The sequence below is a fragment of the Cucurbita moschata genome, unplaced genomic scaffold (assembly GCF_002738365.1).
Source record: "Cucurbita moschata cultivar Rifu unplaced genomic scaffold, Cmos_1.0 Cmo_Scf00016, whole genome shotgun sequence".
Lineage (NCBI taxonomy): Eukaryota > Viridiplantae > Streptophyta > Magnoliopsida > Cucurbitales > Cucurbitaceae > Cucurbita > Cucurbita moschata.
The window spans coordinates 3,584,754-3,606,393 of record NW_019268532.1 but is presented as its reverse complement, the minus strand read 5'-3'; the positions used below and the strand labels follow the sequence as shown (position 1 = coordinate 3,606,393).

Genomic DNA, 21,640 nt, shown 5'->3' with positions numbered 1-21,640 from the left:
TGTCTGGTTGTTTTTTTTTTTAATTATTTAAAAAAATCGTATTTATCCCTAATACTTTGTTACATTAATAAATAAAATCTTTCTCGTTTAGGAATAAAAATTTAATTTATTCAATTTTATCTAATAATTTTTTTTTCTTAAACTTTAGCAAATAATTTTGATTATACAAAATTAGATGCCATTTAAATAATTATCTTCTAATAAATTATAATTAAATGCCATAATTAGCTATTTTTTTCTAATTTCAAATGGAATTTTAATTAAAAATTATTTTAAATAATAATAAAAAAAAAAAGAAACAAGAATCCTATTATTTTAAAAATACTTTTTTTTTTATTATTTTTAAAAAGGATTTAACAAAACAATATTTATTCTATAAAGCCGGCCACATACATGAACCATAATCAGCTCCGTTTGATTCGGTCAACGGTGAACTGGAAGCCACGTGGAGGATTCTTATTGGTGAATTTACCGAAAGGCTGATTGTACCTGATTCTCCAACGCATCACGTTTCCGAAATGGAAGATGAAAGACATAAAGAAAAAAACACATTTTAAAAATTCCATTAGAAGCGCCTTGAAAGAACAAACCAATCCAGATTTCTGAGGAGCGGAGAGGAGAGGAGTGGAGAGGGAGGCCCACGACGGAGTAGACGGGGATCCGGCGGTTCCGCGAGGAAAGATTCCCTTTCCGTTGCGGTTGTCGAGAACGGTTTCGTTTTATGTCTTTTTCACTAAGCTTTCGACAACGAACTGCGATTTCTACTGCCCTTCTCCCGTCTCCACTCCGTTAAATCACGAGTACGTTTTTTTCTTTTCTTAATCTTTTGTTTGATTCTCTATTTTCGATGAATTTCCTTGTTTAGATAGGTTCTTTGGGGATTAGGTATTTTGTAGTTTTCGATTTGGAACTCTCTCTTGGAATTGGGGTTTTGATTTCATCGAAATCTGAATTGGTGGTTGAAGCGGATACTTATTTTGATGGGCTTTGTTGTGTTTGAGTTGTTATTTAATATTACGGTGATCAAATTCTGATGGGAGATCGGTATCTCTTTGATAGATTGATGGGGGCATTGTTATAATTGAAGGGTTTGGAATATATTTCGTCTGCAGGCTAAGCCTCATTATTCCTGTGGATGTATCTTGTCGTCATTCAAGAAGAAGATCGGCTTGTGAATTTGCCCAAATCCTTTCTGGGTATTCTCAGGCCGCCTTGTCTGTCTGTTAAGAGAAAGATCTTCTCACATTGTGTTCAGAGAGATAGATGGGATAAAGAATTCTTCAAGCTGCAGAGCGGATAATATTGATTTCGTGTGAGATTGGTTTCAAAGTTGTTTTGGTTTGAGCAGTTGGTAAGGTTTTTCGATTATCCAAGATGAATTCGTCTCAAGGGTCTACTTTGTCAGCAAATGTTGCTGGATTTGTAGATGGTTCGTCTGCGAAAAGAGAAGTCTCGTTCATTGACAGTCTACCTGTTTATGTTAAAGAGCTTATAGCTGGTGGTGCTGCTGGTGGCTTTGCTAAGACTGCTGTTGCACCATTGGAACGAATTAAGATACTCTTGCAGGTGACTTTCTAGGTGGTTTCTTTAGAGACTAACTTTATTTAACTTTATTATTGTTAATTTTGTTTACCTATATGCATGAAATCCTTACAAGACTGTAGGATTAAATGTTGATAGCAATTGGGATTGGTTTAGAGAATGAGGAACCGCCGTTTCATTATGCTCGCGGTCTCCTTCCAATCCCAAGAGGGTTTTGTCATTCTCAAGGCCAGGCCGATTCAGACATTAAGGATCTTTAGATATTGAGTTTTCAATTTGAGTCTTAAACCATGGACTTGGAGGGTATCTGTAACGTTCAAAGTCCATCGCCGGTAGATATTGTCCTCTTTGAGCTTTCCCTTTTGGGCTTCCACTCAAGGTTTTGTTACAGTATCTCCCAATGTACTAGCCTTTACCTCTAGACCGTCCTTGGAGCTGTCTCGTATTTGTTGGTGCAAGAAGTATAATCACTTTTTTTAAGTCAATGAGCTTATTCATTTGGGAGAATAAGAAAAGTAGGTGGCTCATGATGGAAACATATAAACTACAACATCAATATCAATACAATTGTTCTATAATCTGAACTCTGTATTATGAACATTGACAGACGAGAACCGAAGGATTCCAATCTCTTGGAGTCTTTCAATCTTTGAGGAAGGTGCTGAAGCATGAAGGTGTGCGTGGATTTTATAAGTAAGTTTAGAATTTTGTATAGTGAGAACTTTTCTTTGTCTAAACTACTGTCCTCTGAATGTAAGTTTTCTACTTTTATGCTTTAGGGGAAATGGCGCTAGCGTTGTTCGGATTATTCCTTATGCAGCTCTTCATTTCATGGCGTATGAGCAATATCGGTGTTGGATATTGAATAACTATCCCAGCTTAGGAACTGGGGCTCATATCGATCTTCTAGCTGGTTCGGTAGCTGGGGGAACAGCTGTTTTGTGCACGTATCCCTTAGACTTGGCACGGACAAAACTTGCCTACCAGGTATATATTATAATGCTATTTCATTATGTATATTAACTTCAAAAGTATATTTTTTAATTTGCAATCATTTACGGACTGATATTCTTCCTCTTGTCCCATTTTTGACCTTGTATGTATTCAAGATATGAACGATTTCTTGTTCAACTGTTTCATTCTGTTTTAAGCTCTTGGAAGTTCATCTAACCGTTTCGTTACGTTGGGATATAGATTAGTGACACAAGAATGGTGAAGAGCGGTGGTTTTAGAAGTTATCATGCTCAACCTATGTACAATGGCATCAGGGATGTTCTAATGCGTGTTTATAGCGGTGGTGGAGTACGTGCACTATATCGTGGTGTTGGTGTGTCTCAATTGTCTTCTCTTTTTAGTTGATCTTTACATGATTTTTTGTATTCTGAACCAAGTTAACTTGTTTATGGACACTGATTAAACATGTTTTTCATGTTTGAATAGGTCCAACACTGACTGGAATCCTTCCATATGCTGGCTTAAAGTTTTACGTTTATGAAGAACTTAAAAGTCACGTTCCTGAGGAGCATCAGAAATCTATTGTAATGCGGCTTTCCTGTGGAGCTCTGGCTGGTTTGTTGGGGCAGACGGTCACTTATCCATTGGATGTTGTTAGAAGACAAATGCAGGTATTGTTCTTCATCATTTCCTAACACTTTTGTTTGGGATTTAATCTCATTGTTGCTGAAACCAAATTCCTTGAGAACCGAACTGAACCAATCCAAACCGACAACCAACAAAACATATGAACTGCCAGTCTATCCAAACTGCAATCGATTAGTTCTCGATTTTATACCATTGAAAACCAAACCGACCAACAAATATGGTTCAAAACATGGATCGGTCCGCATTTGGCGATGCTGGATTTTCTCTTTAAGTTGAATTGCTTGACGAGACCTGGGAGGCAGACCATTTTGCTTTTGATGTTGGGGGAAACCCAGCTGCTGCCGGTTGGTGCGGGCAAAAACATTGACCTGCGAACCTGCCCAAAAAGTGGGGTAAAGACCCACGCTATTGCTTATGAAAGACTACTTTCCAAGCCGAATCAGACTGAGATTTTTGCATAAAAATCTCTACCCTTCCCTAGAGCTCTCCAATTCCCACATCTACAGTTATAATGTTAGTTCGAACTACGAATGAACGGTTCCTTCTTCGTTGGTTTAACCCATTGATTTGTTATGTGCAGGTTGGAGATATGCCATCTTCGCTAAATGGTGAAGTCAGATATGGGAACTCAAGAGAAAGGCTTAGGATAATCGTTCGTAACCAAGGATGGAGGCAGTTGTTTGCAGGACTCAGCATTAATTATATTAAGGTAACAGTTGAGATTGAAACGGTTGAAGTGTGTTGTTCATGCTAAGTTCTCTTCCATTTTGTCAATTATGCAGATTGTTCCTTCTGTGGCCATTGGGTTTGCTGCATATGATAGCTTGAAGCTATGGCTCCGAATCCCACCCCGCCAGAAGACACAGTCGATATCGTCTGCTGCATAAACCTACGACGCTCTCTCTAAAATGCCTTGTACTAACTGGGTCTCGTTGATTATGAACTGCTACTCAACCTTACATCTTTATGAAGTATCTGTTTGTGATCTAACACTGTTTTGAATCTATAACAACACATGCTTCCTAATTCTCTCTATGTTTGTGATGCCCTGAACTAGTTTTGGGAACTTATAATGTATCTAAGAGTGATGATTCCGACTATGATCGTTACATGTATGATACTAAATATAGTTGGAATAATCATTAATAGTTGCATAGACAGTTATCTTCGGGCTCAAATTTATATTGGTAGTTACTTTTAAGTGGTAGTCACAATGTGATAGTTACATTTGTGGTGAAGGTGGAAATAATAGAGAAAGTGAGAGCTTCTTATTTGTTGGCTTGTACCTTAATGATTTTTTTTATTTTATAATGGGTGGAGAACAAAACATCATTTATAAAGGTGTGGAAATCTTCCTCTCGAGAAGTGCTTTTAAAACCTTGAGGGGAGGCTCAAAATGACAATATTTGCTAACGATCGATTTGGGCCTAATTTTTTTTTACCATGTCTCTGCTGAAAAATGTTTTTTAAACTAACCTATTTTAAGTATATTTTATTTCTAAGCCTATCACCAAGTATTAAAAAACACAAGAAATAATCTTGTTTTTATCTGAATTCCTTAATTTTAAAATTCATAATTTTCCATTTATAGGACACAAAACACAAAATATTTAATAAAATTTCCATCCAACTAGACATAAGAGATTGAAAGATGCATAATTTTTTTAAAACAAAAAAACAAATTCAATAATGGCAGCCAGTGATAAATATTCATATTCTGGGTAGGTGAGTCCAGAACAAAATGATTTTATGGACTCTCAACTGCCTTCTGAAGCAGGCAGGCAGCTTAGAATTTAAAACTGACCTTCATCTTCAACAATGGCTGGCAGCTGCAGCTGCAGCTCTAGCAGACGCCGCCATGCACTGCAAACCTTCCATATCTGGCTTTCCTGTCGGATATTATTATTATAAATCAACAACTTGGGATAATTTACCTTTTTTCTAAACCAACGTCCTGTAAATTAGATCAATGCAAGACTTTCCACAATCCCCAGTTTGATGACAGCGACTGCTGACCCAGAAAACGCCAGCGCCATTAAAGAACACCCCAAGGTTTCCATTAAATACATCAAGAGAAGGCTTCCTTCCTTCATCTTCCATTGGAGGAGCTCAACACAGAACATCGAAACCCTTTTGAGGATTTCAGGTCAGAAACTCATTCTTTTGGGGAATTTAAGGTTAAAATCCATCTGGGTTTTTTGTTTCCTGTTTTAACCAGCAAAATCAAACCCTTTTGCCTCCATATTTGCAGGGTGGAGAGATGAATGTCAATGAATCTAGCTTGAAGGATGAAGAAGGAAGTGGTGGCAGAATCAGAGCAGAAAAACCACCAACATTACAGAATCTGCAACTAAAACAAGTTTCTAATTCTTTCAACAATATGGTCGTTGACCAGAGGAGTTTCCCTTCATCTGGGAGAAAAATTCGACAGCCAGAGAATCAGAGAAAACCCAGAATTTCACTTCCCAAGCCGGTCGTTATATCTTCTTCCATTACTAAGCCAGTCAGTGAGCTGGATTCTGCAGCAACTAAGCTACAAAAGGTCTATAAGAGTTACAGAACCAGACGGAACCTGGCAGATTGTGCAGTAGTGGTTGAGGAGCTATGGTGTGTGAAACAATTCTATTTCTCTTTTCAGTTTTTGGCTTACAGAAATTCAGTGTTTTGTTTCTCACTGTTCATTGAACTTTGAAGGTGGAAAGCTTTGGACTTTGCAGCTCTCAAGGTAAGCTCTGTGTCATTTTTCGATGTTGAAAAGACACAAACCGCTACATCGCGCTGGTCCCGGGCGAGGACACGAGCTGCAAAGGTAGATTTTTGGTATGATTGTGGCTTTTGTTTCTTGGTGGGAATTTGGGCATTGATGATGTTCTATCTTGTTTAGGTCGGGAAAGGCTTATCCAAGGATGAGAATGCTCAAAAACTAGCTCTACAACACTGGCTTGAAGCAGTAAGTTCATGTGATTCCAAGTTTTTTTTGTTGAATCTTCCACGTTGTCATCTGAGGCTGAAAGTGGTATTTGAGTTATCTTTAAGAGAAACAATCTTTTTAGATACCAATCATTCTAGATAAATCACGGATGTTCGCATATTGTCCACTTTGAGCATAATCTCTCGTGGTTTTGCTTTGGGCTTTCTTAAAATACCTCGTACCAATGGAGATATATTCCTTATTTATAAGCCCATAATTATTCCCTAAATTAGCCCATGTGAGACTACCTCCCAACAATCCTCCCTTCGAACAAAGTACACCATAGAGCCTCCCTTGAGGACTATGTAGCCCTTGAACAGTCTCCATTTAATCGAGGCTCGACTCTTTTCTTTGGAGCCCTCGAACAAAGTATACCCTTTGTTTGACGCATAAGTCACTTTTGACTACACCCTCGAGGCTAGCAATTTCTTTGTTCGACACTTGAAAATTCTATTGACATGGCTAAATTAAAGGCATGACTCTGATATCATGTTAAGACTACGACTCTCCACAATAGTATGATATTGCCCACTTAATTTCTCATGGCTTTGTTTTGGAAATTTTGGGCTTTTCCAAGAGGCCCTATACCAACCCATGATTATTCCCTAAATTAGCAAACGTGGACTCCCACCCAATTCTCAACCGTTATTTCAAAGATATAAATTCAATGCTCAGTAACAAAACCATATACCATCACCAAACATCTCAAACTCGACACAGTCATTGACTCGACAAAGTTCATGATTGAAACTTAAGAGCTTAGATATCAGCATGTTGACATAGCTCTATTGAACTTATGAGCAGATTGATCCCCGGCACCGCTATGGACACAACTTGCATTTTTACTACGATGTTTGGTTTGACAGCAAGAGCACACAACCTTTCTTTTACTGGTAATTTGCCTATCAACTACTGGCATCATTACATGACTAAATCCTCCTCATTCTAATCCTTAGATGTGTCTTTTAAAAGGTTAGATATTGGTGATGGGAAAAAGGTAAATCTTGAGAAGTGCCGTAGATCAGTTCTATACAAGCAATGCATACAGTATCTAGGACCAGTAAGTCCCACTCTCACTGGCCTAATCATGTAGCAGTTTCCATTCCATTGCAAGCATTAAGCAAGTATTTTTCTGTTCATTTATGTTGCAGAAAGAGAGGGAGGAGTACCTGGTGGTTGTGGAGGATGGAAAGCTTATCTACAAGCAAAGCAGAGTGCCCATCAACACAGTTGAAGATTCCAAGTTGATTTTTGTACTCAGTACCACTAGAGATTTGTATGTGGGGCTGAAGAAGAAAGGCCGTTTCCAGCACTCCAGCTTCCTGTCTGGAGGGGCTATAACAGCGGCCGGGCGATTGGTCGCCGTCGAGGGAGTTCTCAAGGTGTGTACTGCAATGCTTCAATATTGTTCTGGGTTATCTCATTTTCAGTGGGTGATGTTTCTATTTGAATCTTCCTTAGGCTATATGGCCATACAGTGGACATTACCTTCCAACAGAGAACAATTTCAAGGAGTTCATCAATTTCCTCGAAGAACACTCAGTAGACTTGACCAATGTTAAGGTAAATAGCCACTTGTTGTATCTGTTCCTTTTCAGCCTTGCTAGTTTAGGAATGATCATGGATTTATAAGTAAAGAATACATCTCCAGAGTGAGACCTATTGGAGAAGCCCATGAGAGTTTATGCTCAAAGTGGATATCATACCATTGTGAATAGTTGTAGTTTCTAGTCATGCCCTTAACTTAGCCATGTCAATAGAATCCCCAAATGCCGAACAAAGAAGTTGTGAGCCTCAAAGATGTAGTAAAAAAGTGATTCAAGTGTCAAACAAAGGGTGTATTTTGTTCGATGATTCTAGAGGAGTCGAGCCTCAATTAGGAAGAGGTTGTTTCAGGGCTCCATAGACCTCAGAGAAGGCTTCCCAGTGTTACTTTGTTCGAGGGGAGAATTGTTGGGAGAGAGTCCAACCTTGACTAATTTTAATTTTATGGAATGACCATGGGTTTCCAAATAAGGAATATATCTCCATTGATAGGAGGCCTTTTGGGGAAGCCCAAAGCAAAACCAGGAGAGTTTATGCTTAAAGTGGACAATATCGTACCATTGTAGAGAATCGTGATTTTTAACAATTTCTTCGTAATTACACAGAGGTGTTCAGTAGATGACGACAGCTACTCAGACAAAGACATGGTCAAAGAAACATCAACAGCAACATCGTCAGAAGACATGGTTGTAGAGGATGTCGATTTGGAAATACCAGTCAAGTTGGTTAGCACACTTGAGCGGCAAGAGAATCCAGGTAGCAGAATAGAGGCACCATTGATAGATGTACCAAAGCGCTTGCTGTGCAGATGGAGCAGTGGAGTTGGCCCCAGAATTGGATGTGTGAAGGAGTACCCAGCAGAGTTGCAAGCACGAGCATTTGAGCAAGTGAACTTGTCACCAAGACCCACACCGGGTTTCTTCGGCAGCTCTGTTCCGATACCTTCGCCTCGGCCTAGCCCGAAGATTAGGATGTCTCCCAGACTCTCATACATGGGGATCCCGAGCCCAAGGGTGCCTGTGACAGCCACCATCTAAGGTTCAGGCTCCTGCCTCTGCAGCCCCACAACAAATACTCTTATTTGGCTCAGCATTTCATGTAAATGATACTCATCTTTGTTCTTTCTGCCTGTAATGACTTGAAAGTACATCTTTGTTCTCTATGTAGATTTTCTTTCTTCCACTTGAGAATATAAACATGTGATTCTTCCTTCTTCTGTCAGAAAAGGGTATCAATAAGGCAATTGAATTCATAAATGATAGCTTAAAAAGATTGTCAAAGAATTCAAGAACATCTATGATAACTGAAGTTGGTTAATATTATTAAGTTCAATCATGGATCAAAGGCTTTTCAAGATCAAAAATAGATTCTATCAGAACCCATACTTTCTAAATTATGACAACAGGAACTATCTTCCACAAGAATTGGCAAGAACCTAAACGAATTTGAGGTAAGAAAATGGTTGAATTTTTCAGCAGACTCCTACAATTTACATGAAAAGAAGTAACTGATTCTCAATTAATCAATGGGATAGTTACTCTTAGTGGTAAAGAAATCAGCAAATGACTGAATAATCTCGCAGGTCCTTTTCTGCACATGCCTGCAAATAAAACCACGAAGGAAAAGAGTAACCATAAGCCAATGATTCTTAAAAAAAATATAAGCGAAACAAGAACAATCAGTGGCTCCTTTGCGACCTCCACCATCCTCAAACCTATACCACACCAAAGAGGAGCAAATCATTGATTTCACTATCTACATTGCTATATCTACGGCTTGGGCTGAAGAAACCCCATTTGATCAACGAGTTCCTCCAAGTCCTCGGTCCAATCAGGAGGTTCATCAATCAAATCCTCCACTTCCACATCGATTTCTGATTGATCACCAACCATTACGCCTTCCTCCTCTGGATTTTCAGCCATAAGATCTTCATTCCAAAGTTCATCCAATATTTCCTCATGCATTGAGTGACCAACATCCTTGATCTCACTGCTTGACTCGTCTTCAAAATTGGCTGTTAACAGCGATTCCATATCAGGCTCCGGAGTTTCTAGCTGTTCTTGTTTAACAGCTGCTAGTATGGTCTCATCCTGGAGATTCTCTAGACTTGGGCTAGCAGTTAGTCTTCGTTTTCGACCGATTCCGGCGCTTGTCAGTTCTCTTATCTGATTACTATGGATTAATTTCTGAATGAAGGACGGATTCTTTAGGGCTTTGCTGAGGAATGTCATGATCTGCTTCTGTTTACTCTCTGCTTTCTGTAGCCTATCCTCCATAGCCATTACTTGCTCTCTTGAACTTTGATGTTGTTGCCTCAATCTTACTAATTCCACAATTAACGAGCTTCTGTCCCTTCTCAGCCTCTCAAGTTCGCCTTCCAATCCAAATTGCCCTAATTCCACACATGTTCCTCCTTGGTGTTGAGAGCTTTGGGACGAATGCCTCCTCCTCTTAATCGTTTTTAATAGATTCCGCTGTCCTCCAAGAAACCCCTCATTCGCAAACTCCCAACGATCGGGATCGACTTTTCGAAAACCCTACATTGAAGAATTACAACATCAACGAGGTCAGATCATCAAGATTTCAAACAATTTCATCCAAACAAAGAGATAGAAAGAAAGACGATCCTAACGATCGGGATCAACTTTTCGAAAACCCTACATTGAAGAACTACAACATCAACGAGACCATATCATCAAGATTTCAAACAATTTCATCCAAACAAAGACGATGATCCTAGATTGTATTTTCCACGAAAGAAAAGATCAACAGTTCCAAACAAAGCAGTTTCCGAAATCGAACTCTAACAGAAACGAAATTGAAATTGATTTTACCGATAACTTACATAAGTATTGAGCTGGCGAATGAAACTAGAGAAATTAGAGTGTTTAAAGTATCGAGGAAGCAAGGTAGTGGACAATTTGAGATAGTCCCAAACGATGAAACTATTACGAGCTTTACTCCACGAAACAATGGAGTCCGTCAAAGGATCTTCCACCATATCAAAGGTCTTCGACAGAAATGGAGGTGGTCCGACATCGTGTAGACCTTCAATCGGCCGGGGAGCAGTTCTCAAAGACGAAGAAGAAGTAGAGGAAGAAGACGCCGGAGCGCCGTCCGGCTTCGTCTTCGCTTCGAGTTCATCCATTTCTTTGATCGGAAGTAGTTTAATCGGAGACTGGAAGATTAATCAGTGTAGTAACTTGAAGAAGGATGGAGTTTCCGGAGCTTAATGTTTCGAGTGTTAATGGAAGGAGGAAACTGAATATTAATGGCGTCGGCATGGAAGGTTCTAGGACTGCGGGTAGAGGATTCGTTCGAAGCTTCTTTTGCCACGTGTCCGAATCACAAATATCTCAATTCACTCGCTTCTAGAAACTTCTCGTTTGTTCCAGCGCCGAAACCATCTTGAAAGATATTTTTGCTTTTTTAATAAAATATCAAAATACAATATTATTGCCACGTGTCCCAATAAAAAATTTGCTCTTTTTTAAAGGAATATTAAAGTCATGTTTTTTTTTTTTTTTTTTTTAATGTTTTAAGATATTCCACCAAAACTAAAGGACGGGTTCGGTCATAAGCATCTATTAGTTCATTTATTCGGAGCTTTATTCTCGTTTGGGAGCTCATTCCCAAGTGTAGGTTCTTTCTAAGCTACACCCTATGTTCACCGATCTACCCAATCTTAACTTAGAATATTTTAGCATAAGCTAGTTCAAGTTCTTAGTTCTTGGTCCAATCTCACCTCCCGCCCTCAAAATTTCTTTTGGGTTCTTTAAGTCTCATGAATTTTCATTCTGCTAGTCTCTTTCATCATCACAGGCCCTCAAGGCGTGACCACAGTATCATTCTCATAGAGTTCATGTATTATAAGATTCAACCAACTCTCAAGGATACTACCGTTGACCCCTGCTGCTCATGACAGGTTCAAAAAAAAACTAATGACAAACTTTCTAGTAGTTCCATAGAATACAATCATACACACATAAGGCATCACAGGCCAGTTTTATAGTTACTCAAACCCTTGACAATCGAGTCAGGTTTACGATTAAGGGTTAGTTGGTAAACTCTTAATCATCCCTATGTAACCGCTAAATCACATGCATGAACAATAATCAAAAGTCTCAAGGTCAACCAACTCTAAGGTTCAATTGTGGAGCCCTGCTGGTTTAAGTTAACTGACAAACTTTCTAAAATCCCTGTAAGAGTGCAAATCATACATCATAAGCTAAATCTACTGTTAAAACCTTGACAATCGAGTCAAGTTTACATTAAGGGTTAGTCAGCGAACCCCTAATCGTCTCCATATAACCACTAACTCACATGCATGAACAATAATCAAAAGTCTCAAGATCGACTAACTCAAAACTACAATAGGGAACCCCTGCCGCTCGTTACAAGTTCACTCAAGGAAAGTTAACTGAAAAATTACTTAATTATCCCTACATAGTACAAATTATACGTCATAAGATATCATAAGCCAATTTTATAATTATCTGGACTCGTGACAATCATGTTAGATTTACGATTAAGGGCTAGTTGGTGAATCCTTAATCGTTTCGGTATAACCGCTAAATCGCATACATGTACAATATAGACATAGCACAGCGACTAAACATGGATACCTAGTCATGATTTCAATTTCGCTCGAATCGGAGCTCAACTCATGTCTTCCTTGAAGAATGTGCATCATAGCGTTTAACTTGCTCTTACATACAAAAAAAAAAAAAAAAAATCAACCATTTCCATGCTAAAAAATCATGATAACATGGTTCCTATAATATGCTATTGATCATACTAAAGACAAGTTTTTAGTTCCATTCAAATTAGAGTTCAATAGATAATTTCTTGGGAAACATGAACCATAACGTTTAACATATTAAGACTCTTCTCACCACCATCGGCGTCCATCCCACCGTCATCGAACTCGACGCTCACAACGAAATTGCTGCCGTTCCTTCTTCGTCGTTTGTTCGAGATAGTTCATCTTTGACGATTTTCATACAAGTTAGTTGCGTTGATGACGGTGACCCGAGCAACCAGAATGACTTGGGATGGATTGTCGAATTGTCTTTTTTAATAATTTAAAAAAAATTCAATTATCTACTCCACATATTACATTAATAACTAAAATTTTTGTTAAAACTCAAATACCAAATATTAGAAGTTCAGATTTTCATAATAATCTTAAAAAGACAGTAGAATTCGGTTGAGTTTTAAACCTATTTTGGAGTTCATCGTATTGACTTGACAAAAAAAAAAGTCAACTTGCTGTACATGAATTTTTCAAAAATTCAACTCAAACCAAAATAAAATCTAACTCTAGTTGGGTTGTAACCCTATTTTTTTAAGTTAAACAAAATCTAACCCACAAGATTCGTCAGGTTGACATTGACATAAAAAAGTCAACTAAGTCAACTGAATTTTCAATTTTTCAAAAATTAACTCAACCTGGATGAATTGTAATCTATTTGTTAGTGGGTGAGTTTGACTTATAAAAGAAAAATCAACCTAATTTTCAACTTTTCAAAAATTAACTCAACTCAAATCTCAAAAAATGTCATAGAACACAAAACCTTATCATATGAACACAAGCCCTTATGACTTGGGTAGTTTGAATTAGCCCGTCCTTATGGTTTGGGTATGACTTAAGTAGTTTGAATTAGCTCGTCTTTATAGTTTGAGTAGCTTAGATTGGTCATGTTCTCGCGTCATATGAACATCCTGAAAGTAGTAATTAAACCAAAGTAACAATAGAATATTTAATTTTGTTTTTTTAAAATGCAAAATCAACAGTAAAAACTACAACTTTACTGCTTTTTCTGTGTAAAGGAAGAGGAATAAAGGGCTCTCCCAGTGCTCTGCCTGATCTAGTAAAGCATTATTCAACGAACATACAAGAAAAAATCTCGGAGATGAAACAGGAAACCAAGTTACTTTCCTTCTATATCAGAATCTCTTCTTGTATTACTGTTTTTCTGTTGTTGATCTTGTGTTATCCTCGTTCGTGTGATTGACTCGAGACACAACGAGGCAAATGAATGGCTTAGGAACACTCTACACGACGATATCGAGCGTAAGCTCGTTCCCGAACTCACTCTACAAGAATTTTGCTAATTTCTAAAGACTATAACATACTACAACCCACCCCATTTCATGAATTTCTTCACCTCGTCGTACAAAACTAGGATTGCTGCGGAACCTGTACTCCTGAACATGTTCGACACAGCGCCTCGATAGAACGAGCTAACCCCCTCCAATCGATAGATCTTCTTCCAGCAGTCCAGAGTGCTGTTGTACATTGGCGTCTCCAACCCAGATTGCATCATCATCCGCCTTCGAACTGTATCGAACGGATACGATAACAATCCAGCAGACGTTGTGACCACTTGAGCGACCCCCCATCGCTTCCATAGTGCCAACTCTGATTTGGACGGTTCGACCAAAATCTCTTTCATCGTGTCGAAACCGCCAAAATAAAGGCCTCGGTGCACGACCATTCCTTGTAGAGAGGCTGGAAGTCCCCTGTAAATCCCTTGAATCCCATCCTTTTTGTATATGGTACCAAGGAAATGGCAGATGCCTCGAAACTGTCGGACATCAGTTCTTCCGATATCGGCAGCGAGACGAGTGTGCGCAATATCTAAAGGGTATATCAAAACTAACGTCGAACAACCAGCAGCTGCCCCAGCAATAAAATTGGCTGATGAACCAGAAAGAAAATGACCATCTACAAATCCATTCCTTAACATTGCTTTATATAGATCCTGTGCAAGGAAACAACATTCAGAAACCATAAAAGCTGTTTGAATTACAGAATGTTCAGATACCAGCACGTGCAACAACATCGAACGAGTTCTAAAATGAAAACGAGTATAAAGAACGCAGAATGCCTACCAGAAAAGCTTACAATACAAACATATCATGTACGTGCAAGAGATGTCCGTTTTACAAACAGAACGCAAGAAACCAGAAAAGCTTACAATACAAACATATCATGCACGTGCAAGAGATGTCCGTTTAAAAAACAGAACGCAAGAAAACCTCGAGCACAATCTTTATGATTTGCTCATTTTCCACACCGAGCAATTTCTTGCAATGCTTAGAGTTATCAAAGGAGGTTCGAACTAAAATCTTAAGATACATCTCAGTTAAAAGGCAATGAATCAACTGATAGCTTGATGTAATATAATCATCAGCTTCTTGATTTCCAATCTCCTAATGGTTGGGAGCCCAACATCGACTAATTAAAGGGTTGATCATGGGTTTATAAGTAAGGAATACATCTTCATTGGAATGAAACCCTTTGGGGAAACCAAAAACAAAGCTACGAGAGCTTATGTTCAAAGTGGACAATATCATACCATTGTGGAGGTTCGTAGTTCCTAACATGGTATCAGAGTCATGCCCTTAACTTAGTCATGTCAATAGAATCCTCAAATGTCAAACAAAGAAGTTGTGAGCCTCGAAGATAGTCAAGAGTAACTCAAGTGTCGAACACGAAAGGTGTACTTTGTTCGAGGGCTTCAGAGAAAGAGTCGAGCCTCGATTAAAGGGAGGTTGTTCAAGGACTCCATAGGCCTTAGGGGAGGCTCTATAGTGTACTTTGCTCGAGAGGAGTACCACATCGGCTGGATTAATCATGAGTTTATAAGTAAAAAATACATCTCCATTGGAATGAAGCCCTTTGAGGAAACCAAAAGCAAAGCTACAAGAGCTTATGCTCAAAGTGGACAATATCATACCATTGTGGAGGTTCGTAGTTCCTAACATAGTATCAGAGCCATGTCTTTAACTTAGCCCTGTCAATAGAATCCTCAAATGTCAAACAAAGAAGTTGTGAGCCTCAAAGGTAGTCAAGAATGACTCAAGCGTCGAACGAAAGGTGTCCAGGCTCCAGAGAAGAAGTCGAGCCTCAATTAAGGGGAGGCTGTTCAAGGACTCCATAGGCCTTAGGGGAGGCTGTATAGTGTACTTTGCTCGAGAGGAGTACCACATCGGCTGGGTTAATCATGGGTTTATAAGCAAGGAATATATCTCCATTGGTATAAGACCTTTTGGGTAAACCAAAAGCAAAGTCACGAGAGCTTATACTCAAAACGAACATAATCATACCATTGTAGAAGTTCGTGGTTCCTAACACTATCATCAACAACCGACATAACTAGACTTTGACAATGCATTAACATTTGTAGCTTCTGGCTGTTCTCATAGCCTATTTGTTTTACAACTTCTAGTTTCTACTGATTCATCATATTCCAGTTCAGCCATGAAAACTAAAACATTAAATGCAGCATAATTCTTAAAACTCTATCAAGAACAAGAACACAAGTAAAAGTAAACCAATCAATTCCCCTTCACATTCAGCATAGATTCAGGAAGAACAAGTTGTGTAAGTATGAACTAATATCAAACAAATCAGAAAACAAGAACAAATTTGGAGATACCTTGAGAGAAAAATTTAGGGCAACTGAAGGGTAATAACGAAGAACACTACTTCCATTGCCTCTCCACAAAGAAAGAATACCTTCTTCCCTAACGGTGCGAAGAATACAATCGAACATACCCTTGAATCTCCTTCGCCCAGCCGCAACAATGGCCAGATTGCTCTCTTGAGTCTGTAAAAGAAGCTTGGTCCTCTCAATTGGGGCAACGATTGTGTGCACTACTCCGCCCATGACTGCCCCAGCCAACAAATCGCGATGGAAATTCGTCAGCCAATTGTACGCCGGCGGTGAAATCGGAAGCGATCTTGAATCCCTCGTTTCAAGATCATCGTCATCCTCTACACGCATTCCTCAAAACCCCTCTTCCTCGATCGATTACACGATGAACCAGAAATCAAAGATTTCTCAATTTATGGATTCTTCCAACAATAGGAATGAAAGAAAAAAATAAGAACAAATAATTTATTCTCAAATCATCTCGGATTTCAAACAAGGGTATTTGAAATGGGTGCGGAAGATTGAACTTGATGGAATGGTCAGAGAAACCGACGGCTCTGATTGGTTCTGGACTTTGATCCTTCTTATCTAATCTACGTAATTCCCTCTCACGAACCCATTGATTTGTTTTGGAAAATAAAGGATGAACTCATCTTTTTGGATTAAATTTGAAGACTTCATGTCATAGCGTGTTTGTTTCATAAATGGATAACGAGGCTGAGTGGATTTCTTGGTTGACCCAATCACTAATGTTCTTAGTTAAAAGAAATACGTGCAAATCAAATAAACGAACTCTATTCCCCTATCCGTTGCAGTCTTTTTGCTTGGATCACATATAACATCAATTTCAATCTCTCATATCTTCCGTTCAAAACTCTCTGCCCCATTTTCTAAAACTTTCTTCTTGAACCGGGGCCAGAGGATCGTCACTTGGTCGTAGACAACTCAAGAATAATTGACTTAACTCACTTCTTGCCCGAAAGAAATATTTTAAATAAAGAAAATACGTCACATTCTTGTCTTAACCTAAAAAAATATTTTAAAAATTATTACGAATAATAAAGATGTAACACGAAAATAATAATAATAATAAATAAATAAATATTTCAAATTTAAAAAAGAAATGGGTAACCTATCCCTCCTATTTCCTTCCATCTCTCATCACTCATTTCCTACAAATAAATCTGCCAACAAATTAATAATTCCTTCTGCCTATATACCCATATCAGAATTCCTTCTTTCCTACAAAAACAAAACAAAAGGTTGAAGCAGATTTAGTTTAATGCCATTTGAAGAGGTGTATGTTACCTCTTCGATTATTTTATTAAATGATATTAATTTGGTTAAATTGGTGACTAGTCTGAGCTAATAGGGTAAATAGTTTTACTATTGACATGGTTATATTTGATGTTGACACCTGTCCCGTGGTTCTGCACGTGTCATATATAATGATATGCGTGAATTGTTTATGGATCGATATGCTTATGATATTATATGATATGTATATGTTATAATATGTGAATTGTATGATAACACCTATGGTACAATGTGTTCAGTGATATGTTTGAGATAGAATATGAGAAGGATGCACTAAATGTAATGTAATGATAGAAGTAAGATATGTTCATGAAACGTTAAAGTTAGGTTACATATCGAAGTGCTATGGATATGAGAAATTGATAAAAGAGATATGGTTACGATCGATTGATAAAAGAATATGATTAGGTTATGAGTAGAAAGGGATAGTATTATGATAGATTGATAGAACGACAGCATTAGGATACATTCCTGTAACGATATGACTAAAGTATATTCATGTAATGATATGACTGTGATAGGTATATGAACGTTAAGGCTATGATAAGTTAGGGAAAGATATGACCACGAAATGTTTACGTTATGACATGTGATATGATATGAAACATGTTATGGTACGAGATATGTGATAAATTGACATGTTTATAATATGATATATTGTGATGCCATATATTTGATATGATATGTATAATATATATAATTTTAAAAATATATATTTGAAATTTGAAGAGAAAATGCTGTTGAAATTATCAAAAGATATTTTAATTCATGCAGAAGGATGGAGTTCATGTTATAAATTTTGGGTGGATTACAACGGATAGTTATTGTATTTCATTCATTTATTTCAAGATTTTTTTATTAGTTACATTTACCTCGTGGCTAATTATAGTAAGTATACATAGTGTCTAATTATGAACATAAAGCATGAATGTTACAAGCTGTTGAAATGACTAAAGAGTTTTATTTTGAGGCTATATAAAGTCTGACAAGACAAGATGTGACGTTGCATTGAGAGACTTTGGCCCCGAGCAGAGGCAAGGTCGAGTCGAATGACTTAACCTAGTATAGAGGCAAGTTGGATGTGTCGCAAACGATTGAACATACATGCGCAGGCGGCGTGTGTGGTTGAACAAGCTTGGATTCCACACAAGCGATGTTCGATTGACGAAGACAAACCTCGCTTAAGATCCAACGAAGCCACAAAGTCGGGGCGAAAAATATATATGAGACTTAATTCCCCTTAAGGCTGATCGTGAGCGTGTCAAGATCACAACGAAGATCGTGATAATTGTGTTAACTTTGTAAAAAAAGACTTTGGAAAATGTAGTAAAATAAGCATATATGCTTTCTTTCGTCAATGACTAAGTTTATTTGTTTAGGTTGCAGGTAGAATCATTCAAGCTTGTCATGATCAATCTTGTTTGTAAAATGATTCGAATCTCAAACAAATGTAGTTAGGTATGATCGATCTTGCTTGTGGAGTGATTCGAGTCTCAAACAAATGTTTTTACCTTAAAATAATCCAAATCTTACTCGTTTTGTAGTGATTCCATATCATACCAAGTACGAGCGATATTTTTTTAATTTAAATTAATAGTAATAAAGATTTTATTTTAATAAAAAAAATTATATAAAACAAATTCAAATTAAAAAATTGAAATTGAAACTGGTAAAAAAATAATAATAATAATAGTAACTTGTGACCGACAATAGGCTCAAATTAGAAGGTCCAAAAATAATAATTTAAAAATTTGTTAGAGAAGAGAGAGAAATGAATTAAAAATAAATAAATTTATTTAAAAAAGAAAAAGTGAGAGAGAGAGAGGGAGAGAGAGATGAAGGGCAAAAAAGGAATGAAATAAAAATGCAAAAGGAGGGCGTTAAGAGTGTCGACACTATCGGCCTCATTGTTAAGCAAGAAGTCATAACTGTAGGCTCATGCCTCTGCGTCTGCCCTCCATTTCATTCCATTATGTCGACACTCTTCTCTCTTCCCTTCTCCCCCATCTCCCACCTTCTTTCTCTCTTCTCCTCCTTCTCCGATCGCTCGCGGCCGCTTCTCTTTTATAAACTCTTCAAACAATCCCCCTTCCATCCTCATTCCATTTCCGGCGCCTTTTCTTTTCACCATTGTAATCTATTCTCATGCTGTTCTTCGAGGTTCCAATCCCTCCCCATTCTTCCCTCTTTGGTTTCTCTGATTTCTCCTCGTTTATATGTGTTCTGTTCTTCAGGATTTGTGGCAGATGCTCTGGTTTGAAGGTTTCCAAGATCAAACTCGACTTCTCTCTGGTAATTTCTCCATTCTCGTTTGTTTTCGCCTTGATTCGTCTATTCCGCTTTCAATTGAACTGAGTCTGTTTCAGAAATCTGTGGATTCCTAATTTCTTGGTGTTTCTGTATTCTTGTTATTGATGGATTAATTTATTGATTCTTCGTTTGTAGGTTTTAGTTAGATTAGGTTTGTGTAATTGATTTCTAATCTGGGGAATTTTCGTTCTCCATTTGTAATCGAACAGAGTCCATTGTACGGACCGTATCCGAATCAATGGGCAATTCATCCTGTAGTGTATCTGAGTTAGAACTCTGTAGAGATGATTCGGCAGCGCTTAATTTCAAATTAATCGCCATTGCCTCGATTCTCACATCCGGAGTTTTGGGAATTGCCATTCCGTTATTCGGCAGACATCGCCGGTTTCTCAAAACGGATGGCAATCTCTTTGTAGCGACTAAGGCGTTTGCTGCCGGCGTGATTCTTGCGACGGCGTTTGTTCATATGCTTCCGGATGGATCGAAAGCTCTCTCCGATCCGTGCTTGCCGGAGTTTCCATGGTCGAAATTCCCCTTCTCTGGATTCTTCGCGATGATGGCGTCGCTTTTGACGCTCCTCGTCGATTTCGTTGGAACTCAGTATTACGAGAGGAAACAGGGGCAGATTCGATTGAAAGAAGAAACGAATCGGGTCGGGTCGGGTTTGGATTCCGGGTTGGAGGCTGGGATTCTCCCGGCCGCCGATTCGAACGTGAAAGTGTTCGGCGAAGAGGATGGCGGCGGGATGCACATCGTCGGAATGCATGCACACGCCGCGCAACACCGTCACAGTCATCCGCAGGGGAAGGATGCATGTGACGGGCACGTGACACTCCATGATCATGGCCATGGTCATTCTCATGGGCTGGACGGCGACGATGACGAAAGCGGTGTACGACATGTCGTTGTTTCCCAGGTAATCCATTTATCTTCTCGATTAATGAAAATTCCCGAATATTGACGTCATTATTCTATGGGACAGATTTTGGAGCTTGGAATAGTGTCGCATTCAGTGATAATTGGGCTGTCTCTTGGAGTGTCCCACAGCCCATGCACCATAAGACCCTTAATTGCAGCTCTCTCGTTCCATCAATTCTTTGAAGGCTTTGCTCTTGGTGGCTGCATCTCTCAGGCTCAGTTCAACACCCTCTCAACCTCCCTCATGGCTGTGTTTTTCGCCGCCACCACGCCCGTCGGGATTGCCATTGGCGCGGCGATCTCTTCCACCTACAACCCGAACAGCACCGGAGCGTTGGTTGCCGAAGGCATTTTGGACTCTCTATCAGCTGGGATACTGGTGTATATGGCTTTGGTTGACTTGATCGCTGCTGACTTTCTTAGCAAGAGAATGAGCTGCAATTTTCGACTCCAAATTGTTTCGTATTGTACGCTCTTTCTCGGTGCGGGATTGATGTCGTTGCTCGCGCTATGGGCTTGATCATAAATTCTATTCGTTTTTTTGGGAGGAAAATGTTTTTTCGACGTTGTTAGGAGGAAGAAATGGAAAGAGATAGATGATGTTAGGGAATTAATTGTTTTTGGAAGGGTATGTACACTCGAAATCCCTTTTGGAATTCCACAAAAATGCATCAACTGACCTAATGTCTTAACTAGTTGAGTTACGCTACGTCATGTTGTAAGTTAATAATAAATTTGGTTTTCAAACATTTAAACTTTTGGCACTAGCTTGCACGTCGTCTAGACATGGATTACAACGTTTAGATCACATGGGTAAGTTGACCTCTTTGATGATTGGAGTTTGTTTATCTCTACTAAAATTTTTATGCCTAAATGGCATTATCAGAATATCCGTCAAGAATGAGCGTTCAATTGTTCATGCATGGCCTCATTTGCAAATCATGGGTAAATTCTTTCTTAGATCAGTTTAAAGTATGTTGATCATTCAAAG

General features: G+C 38.6%; 5 protein-coding genes and 1 long non-coding RNA gene across 12 annotated transcripts; 3 read left to right on the top strand and 3 right to left on the bottom strand.

Annotated features, from left to right (window-relative positions):
- The first annotated feature begins 556 nt into the window (after window positions 1–556).
- On the top strand, window positions 557–4,177 carry LOC111454466 (mitochondrial carrier protein CoAc1-like). 2 transcript variants are annotated; one of them, XM_023095957.1, is made up of 8 exons: window positions 557–800; window positions 1,113–1,566; window positions 2,150–2,235; window positions 2,322–2,529; window positions 2,737–2,869; window positions 2,983–3,167; window positions 3,725–3,853; window positions 3,927–4,177. In XM_023095957.1, the coding sequence occupies exons 2-8, from the start codon at window positions 1,375–1,377 to the stop codon at window positions 4,029–4,031; spliced, it is 1,038 nt and encodes a 345-aa protein (XP_022951725.1). In that variant the 5' UTR covers window positions 557–800; window positions 1,113–1,374; the 3' UTR covers window positions 4,032–4,177. The 2 variants fall into 2 exon arrangements, with proteins under 2 accessions (XP_022951725.1, XP_022951724.1); XM_023095956.1 differs by having other exon boundaries at window positions 1,060–1,566.
- A 494-nt stretch (window positions 4,178–4,671) lies between these two features.
- On the top strand, window positions 4,672–8,881 carry LOC111454069 (IQ domain-containing protein IQM1-like). Of its 2 annotated transcripts, none has more exons than XM_023095360.1 (9): window positions 4,672–5,290; window positions 5,388–5,751; window positions 5,839–5,953; window positions 6,029–6,094; window positions 6,920–7,008; window positions 7,088–7,175; window positions 7,267–7,497; window positions 7,577–7,678; window positions 8,266–8,881. In XM_023095360.1, the coding sequence occupies exons 1-9, from the start codon at window positions 5,143–5,145 to the stop codon at window positions 8,695–8,697; spliced, it is 1,635 nt and encodes a 544-aa protein (XP_022951128.1). In that variant the 5' UTR covers window positions 4,672–5,142; the 3' UTR covers window positions 8,698–8,881. The 2 variants fall into 2 exon arrangements, with proteins under 2 accessions (XP_022951128.1, XP_022951129.1); XM_023095361.1 differs by having other exon boundaries at window positions 5,150–5,290; window positions 5,396–5,751.
- Window positions 5,965–8,342, bottom strand: LOC111454073. Its single transcript, XR_002712367.1, has 2 exons — window positions 8,219–8,342; window positions 5,965–6,173 (listed from the first exon to the last, which is right to left on the bottom strand). It is a non-coding gene; the product is annotated as an uncharacterized LOC111454073 (long non-coding RNA).
- Window positions 8,741–10,926, bottom strand: LOC111454071 (heat shock factor protein HSF30-like). 5 transcript variants are annotated; one of them, XR_002712365.1, is made up of 4 exons: window positions 10,506–10,926; window positions 9,358–10,197; window positions 9,199–9,260; window positions 8,741–8,875 (listed from the first exon to the last, which is right to left on the bottom strand). XR_002712365.1 is itself a non-coding variant. In XM_023095364.1 (2 exons), the coding sequence occupies exons 1-2, from the start codon at window positions 10,806–10,808 to the stop codon at window positions 9,430–9,432; spliced, it is 1,071 nt and encodes a 356-aa protein (XP_022951132.1). In that variant the 5' UTR covers window positions 10,809–10,925; the 3' UTR covers window positions 8,958–9,429. The 5 variants fall into 5 exon arrangements, 1 of the variants encoding a protein (XP_022951132.1); XR_002712366.1 differs by having other exon boundaries at window positions 8,741–8,872; XR_002712363.1 differs by having other exon boundaries at window positions 9,199–10,197; window positions 10,506–10,925.
- A 2,646-nt stretch (window positions 10,927–13,572) lies between these two features.
- Window positions 13,573–16,748, bottom strand: LOC111454072 (probable ADP,ATP carrier protein At5g56450). The gene is made up of 2 exons (XM_023095365.1): window positions 16,108–16,748; window positions 13,573–14,427 (listed from the first exon to the last, which is right to left on the bottom strand). The coding sequence occupies exons 1-2, from the start codon at window positions 16,453–16,455 to the stop codon at window positions 13,798–13,800; spliced, it is 978 nt and encodes a 325-aa protein (XP_022951133.1). The 5' UTR covers window positions 16,456–16,748; the 3' UTR covers window positions 13,573–13,797.
- A 2,597-nt stretch (window positions 16,749–19,345) lies between these two features.
- Window positions 19,346–21,404, top strand: LOC111454070 (zinc transporter 4, chloroplastic-like). Its single transcript, XM_023095363.1, has 4 exons — window positions 19,346–19,581; window positions 19,656–19,713; window positions 19,941–20,647; window positions 20,714–21,404. Exons 1-4 carry the CDS (start codon window positions 19,567–19,569, stop codon window positions 21,167–21,169), a joined length of 1,236 nt encoding a protein of 411 aa, XP_022951131.1. The 5' UTR covers window positions 19,346–19,566; the 3' UTR covers window positions 21,170–21,404.
- The last annotated feature ends 236 nt before the right edge of the window (window positions 21,405–21,640 follow it).

Coding starts and splice junctions, on each gene's coding strand:
- LOC111454069 (XM_023095360.1), top strand. CDS start 5,143: ATGACAGCGACTGCTGACCCAGAAAACGCCAGCGCCATTAAAGAACAC. Junction 5,954..6,028: donor CGAGGACACGAGCTGCAAAG/GTAGATTTTTGG, acceptor TATCTTGTTTAG/GTCGGGAAAGGCTTATCCAA. Junction 7,498..7,576: donor CCGTCGAGGGAGTTCTCAAG/GTGTGTACTGCA, acceptor AATCTTCCTTAG/GCTATATGGCCATACAGTGG.
- LOC111454466 (XM_023095957.1), top strand. CDS start 1,375: ATGAATTCGTCTCAAGGGTCTACTTTGTCAGCAAATGTTGCTGGATTT. Junction 2,236..2,321: donor GGTGTGCGTGGATTTTATAA/GTAAGTTTAGAA, acceptor TTTATGCTTTAG/GGGAAATGGCGCTAGCGTTG. Junction 2,530..2,736: donor GGACAAAACTTGCCTACCAG/GTATATATTATA, acceptor GTTGGGATATAG/ATTAGTGACACAAGAATGGT.
- LOC111454070 (XM_023095363.1), top strand. Junction 19,714..19,940: donor TCAAACTCGACTTCTCTCTG/GTAATTTCTCCA, acceptor GTAATCGAACAG/AGTCCATTGTACGGACCGTA. Junction 20,648..20,713: donor GACATGTCGTTGTTTCCCAG/GTAATCCATTTA, acceptor TCTATGGGACAG/ATTTTGGAGCTTGGAATAGT.
- LOC111454071 (XM_023095364.1), bottom strand. CDS start 10,808: ATGGATGAACTCGAAGCGAAGACGAAGCCGGACGGCGCTCCGGCGTCT. Junction 10,198..10,505: donor TTCGCCAGCTCAATACTTAT/GTAAGTTATCGG, acceptor TCTTCAATGTAG/GGTTTTCGAAAAGTCGATCC.
- LOC111454072 (XM_023095365.1), bottom strand. CDS start 16,455: ATGCGTGTAGAGGATGACGATGATCTTGAAACGAGGGATTCAAGATCG. Junction 14,428..16,107: donor CCCTAAATTTTTCTCTCAAG/GTATCTCCAAAT, acceptor TTCCTTGCACAG/GATCTATATAAAGCAATGTT.